Source organism: Apis dorsata, unplaced genomic scaffold (genome assembly GCF_000469605.1).
Source record: "Apis dorsata unplaced genomic scaffold, Apis dorsata 1.3 scaffold_935, whole genome shotgun sequence".
Classification (NCBI taxonomy): domain Eukaryota; kingdom Metazoa; phylum Arthropoda; class Insecta; order Hymenoptera; family Apidae; genus Apis; species Apis dorsata.
This window is the reverse complement of record NW_006264045.1, coordinates 609,715-614,122: the sequence shown is the minus strand read 5'-3', so window position 1 is coordinate 614,122 and position 4,408 is coordinate 609,715. Positions and strand designations below refer to the sequence as shown.

General features: G+C 20.6%; 2 protein-coding genes across 2 annotated transcripts in view; both read left to right on the top strand.

The window, feature by feature from the left end:
- The window catches only part of LOC102678947 (2-oxoisovalerate dehydrogenase subunit beta, mitochondrial), a 15,633-nt gene extending 13,584 nt beyond the window's left edge, over positions 1–2,049 (top strand). Inside the window, exon 8 of the mRNA XM_006623740.2 lies at positions 1,668–2,049. Coding sequence (XP_006623803.1) covers positions 1,668–1,808 — 141 coding nt within the window. The 3' untranslated portion in view covers positions 1,809–2,049. The remainder of the gene's footprint in view (positions 1–1,667) is intronic.
- Positions 1–4,408, top strand: part of LOC102679078 (terminal nucleotidyltransferase 5C) — a 243,083-nt gene that overhangs the window by 3,635 nt on the left and 235,040 nt on the right. The window lies entirely within an intron of this gene.

Genomic DNA, 4,408 nt, shown 5'->3' with positions numbered 1-4,408 from the left:
AAAAAAAAAAAAAAAAAATAAAAAATATTTTCATAAAATTTGAAATTTAAATTAATTGATAAAATTTCACTTCTTTTGAAATTTGAATATGCTAATATCAGTTATTAAGTTATATATATATTTTAATATATTTTAATAATAAAAATAATTGAAATAATTCTAATATTTTTATTATTTTTTATAAGTTATTTCGAACAAATATAATAAAAGTTAATGAAAATTTAAGTGTAATAAAGAAAAATTAGGAAAGTTAGCAAAATTAGGTTATCATCATAAATAATCAATTCATAAATGTTTGCAAATAAAATATATAATTTGATGAAAATATTAAAATAATTATATTGCGATACATGAAAATAATTATATGTAATTGAAACATACTTATATTAAGAGTTAACGAACCAAATGTATGATTGATCAATACAACTGATAATTAAACGGGATTTTAAATATTTTAAAATTATTTTAATTCCTGTTACGAAATTATTTACATATATCGTGTTCAGAGTATCCAAAATTCATTAAATACATATTCAATGTATTGTTGGAATGTAGTAGGATATCATTACGTATTTTCTGTTACATCATACGCACACTTCGTGATGGTTCGATACGCTTCAAGTTGCTTAGATTACAAACTTTGCTGTCTTGCAAAACTTCAATCCTAGCGCTAAATTAGCAAATAGATAGCTCGATTTGGTCGTTTGTAATTCAAACATCCGCCTAATAATATGATTGCATTTGTCATTTGAAGTGACAAAGTTGAAATATATATTATAAATATTATGATTTTGATATCTTCGAAATCGTGTTAATCTAAATTATCAGATTTTGATTTGAACTCATTTTCTCAATGTTTCTTAAAATTATTATTATAATTATGATAATGTTTTGCTTCTTTTTTATTTTTTTTATTTTTTTTTTTTAATTCAATAAATTTTTAATAATAAAAATTCGGAAAACTATAGGAAAATTTCATATTTTCTATATATATTTAAATATAATTTATGTAAAGTATTTTAAAATGTAAAAATTATTTTAATGAGATTTAAATAGAAATTCACATAATAAAAAACTCAAAAACGAATGAAAGATCAATATTATAACAATATTTATTTTTTTTATGTTTTTTAAAATTAATACTATAATCATTAACTATAATTTTATTCTAATAGATTTCTAGCGAAAAATCTTTCCTTAATGTCAAAGTCGTTTTTAATAAAAATTTATATACTTTTTGAATTATGCTATAAGTTTAATAAAAATTTATATACTTTTTGAATTATGCTATAAGTTTTATACTTTTCACTAATGATATATTTTCTCTATATATAATACTGTACAATAAGTGTATAATATTTATTAATGATAGAATTTATATTATATATGCCATATGTTAATTTTTCAAAATAATTTTATATTCTAAAATCTTATTTATGTATTTCATTTAAAAATTCTTATTAAATATATTTTCAAAATTTCATAATTTTTCATTCCATCGCATATCATGTGTTAAAAAATAATTAAAAGTTTTTCAAATAATACAAATTAATATTATTAAAATTATACAAAATATATATTTTGAGATCCTTTAAATGTCATCAATTAATTATCTATCAAAAAATTAAAAAAGAAAATAAAATAAATTATTAATATTTATAATACAGGAAGAGTGTTTTCTGCATTTGGAAGCACCGATACAAAGGGTCACAGGCTGGGATACTCCCTTTCCTCACATCTTCGAGCCATTTTATCTTCCAGATAAATGGCGATGTTTTGCAGCTGTTAAGAATATTCTGAACTATTGAAAAATCAAAAATATTGTACTTAAGCAGAATATTAAATTGGGCATTAATCCCAATATATAATAGTTGAAAAAATAACTAGTTAAAAATTTCGAATAAAATTACTTTAAGTAATTACTTATTATAATGCTTGAATAACATTTATTCATAACATTATAATTGATTCGTTTTTCATGTAACCCTAGTTTTACACTATAATTATTTGCGATTATTATGTTTTGAACAATAAATTATTGAAATAACTTATCGAAGTAACTTTATTCTATAATATATTTATTATAACTTCAACTATTAAATTTTGCTCATCATCGTATTTAAGAATGCGTTCCAATAGAATACGCTGGAAACCTATTTCCCGTGCGAACATCGTTACTATTGCGAGAACATTGATTTTTGATTTTCTCGAGGAATGTCTGGTTAAACATATTGAAGATTTTCAATTCATTTTTCATAGAATAATACAAAAAATTATATTCTATTAGAATACATTATATTGATTAATATAATTGAAAAATATTCGCGATTTATAATTAAATCAACTGATTTGTCGTTCGATTATCAATGATGATGAAACATGATGAAAAGAAAAGCAATCGTGATCAAGTTATTTATTGATGTAATATACTTTTTAATAAAGAACAAATAACATATTAATAATAAATAATATATTAATAATTGTTAATAATTATTAATAATATATTAATAATTAAAAAATAAAATCATTTCTGGAAAAATATGCATTATTTGTTTAACTATATCATGAATATACATACAAATGAAAATAGTAAATGTAGAATTTTTTTATATCACAAAATCCGGCCATAAAATCTAAATTTCAATTCTAAAATCAAATAAGATATATAAATAACAAATTAAAAATTAACCTTTCATCAACAGAAAAATATTATTAAAAAATATTTTCAATAAACATTAATAAGATTGTTAAATATTTTTAATTTCTTAAGCGGTATATCGTTTCATGATAAAAGTCATCATAAGTCATATAGTAAGAATAATAAATTCACTTTATGAAACTTTTTATGTATTATTTTTTTCAATGCTAAGATAATATAATATAATAATAACGATGGAAAATTCGTATCACTGTGAAATGCGACTGCAATAAATTGAAAAACTTTATCTACAACTAATATCTATATATTAAAATATATTTATTTTTTCGTAAATAATATAACTTTAATCAAAATTTTAATTAGTGTACTTCGTTATTAAAATGTTAATGAATTAAATAAAAAATCACAAAAATGATAAACAAATTATACAAGTTGTTTTACAAGCAAATATAAATGTATTATAAATGTTTTAGGCAAAGAGTTACGGGATGGCAAGATCATGGAAAATATATAATTTCAATTTTTTTTAAAGAGTAATAAATTCAAGCATTCATTAAATAATTGATTAAGTAATAAAATGTTATTAAAATTCATCTTAAATGTTGTTAATTAGCATTGATATTAAAATATATATCTTTATTGGGTTTCCTTTTAACTTCCTTCTAATCTTAGTTGCTGACTTCTGTCAACGTTTTGTTATCAAAATTTATAGATGAACGACATTATAATATAAAAATGATAAATGATATTATTTTATACTATTATTCATAAGCGATTGTTATTTGTGACATGATATTTATTCATAATAATTGTTATTATTTTTATGATTAGACAAATGCAATAATATGAAATTCTTTAAGAATATTATGATTTTTGATGTAAAATGTTATAAAATATAAATATGATATGGTGAGAATATTAAATCGTTTTAATATGATATATATATATATATATTTAAAAAAATCTAAAATTTTTGTTTTTTAAGTAAAGAAAAACGTAAAATTAAAAAAACAAAATAATTAAAAATAAGAAATATTTGGTTGATAGAAATCTTAAAAAAAAAATTATTATGAATTCACAAAGAAATGAACTCAAATAATTCTTAAATATTTATAATTACTTAATATTTTATGATGTTTACATATCGATATAACTATTTTTACACATGTTGATATTAAAATTAATTGTATATCCAATTATTTTTCTATTTTTTCAAATTATTTTTTTGTATTTAATAAAAAAAAATCAAATTGATTTAACATTCTCATATATTTCATATTTATATCACAGCAAAATAAATTTTAAAAACTACAATATTTCTAATAAATTTCATATTATACGTTTGGTCGTTAACTTTTTACCAGAAATAATATTTGATTTACTCGAAATAATCAATCAACACAAACGCATTCTTTCGAAAACGAAAGTTTTTCCGAGACACGCATAGTACATATGTACAAACTAATTAAACCATCGAAATACGGATGCCATTTGGTAACACTAAATATGTTTAATCTTCTTGCGTAGGTCCTTTCAAATCTAATTTCGTTTTTTAGGCATCGATCTGTTTTATCGAATTCTTTAGGCTCATTTCTTCATTTCCTTAACAGGAAAGTTGAAAGGATACAGCTTTTATTGTTCGAATGGCCGTAACGTGGACCATGTCCTTGACCCAATTCATCGTGGCCAGGCGCATAAATACTTTCCTGTTCGAGCGAATTGCCATCGAAAGATGATACAAATCGTGGC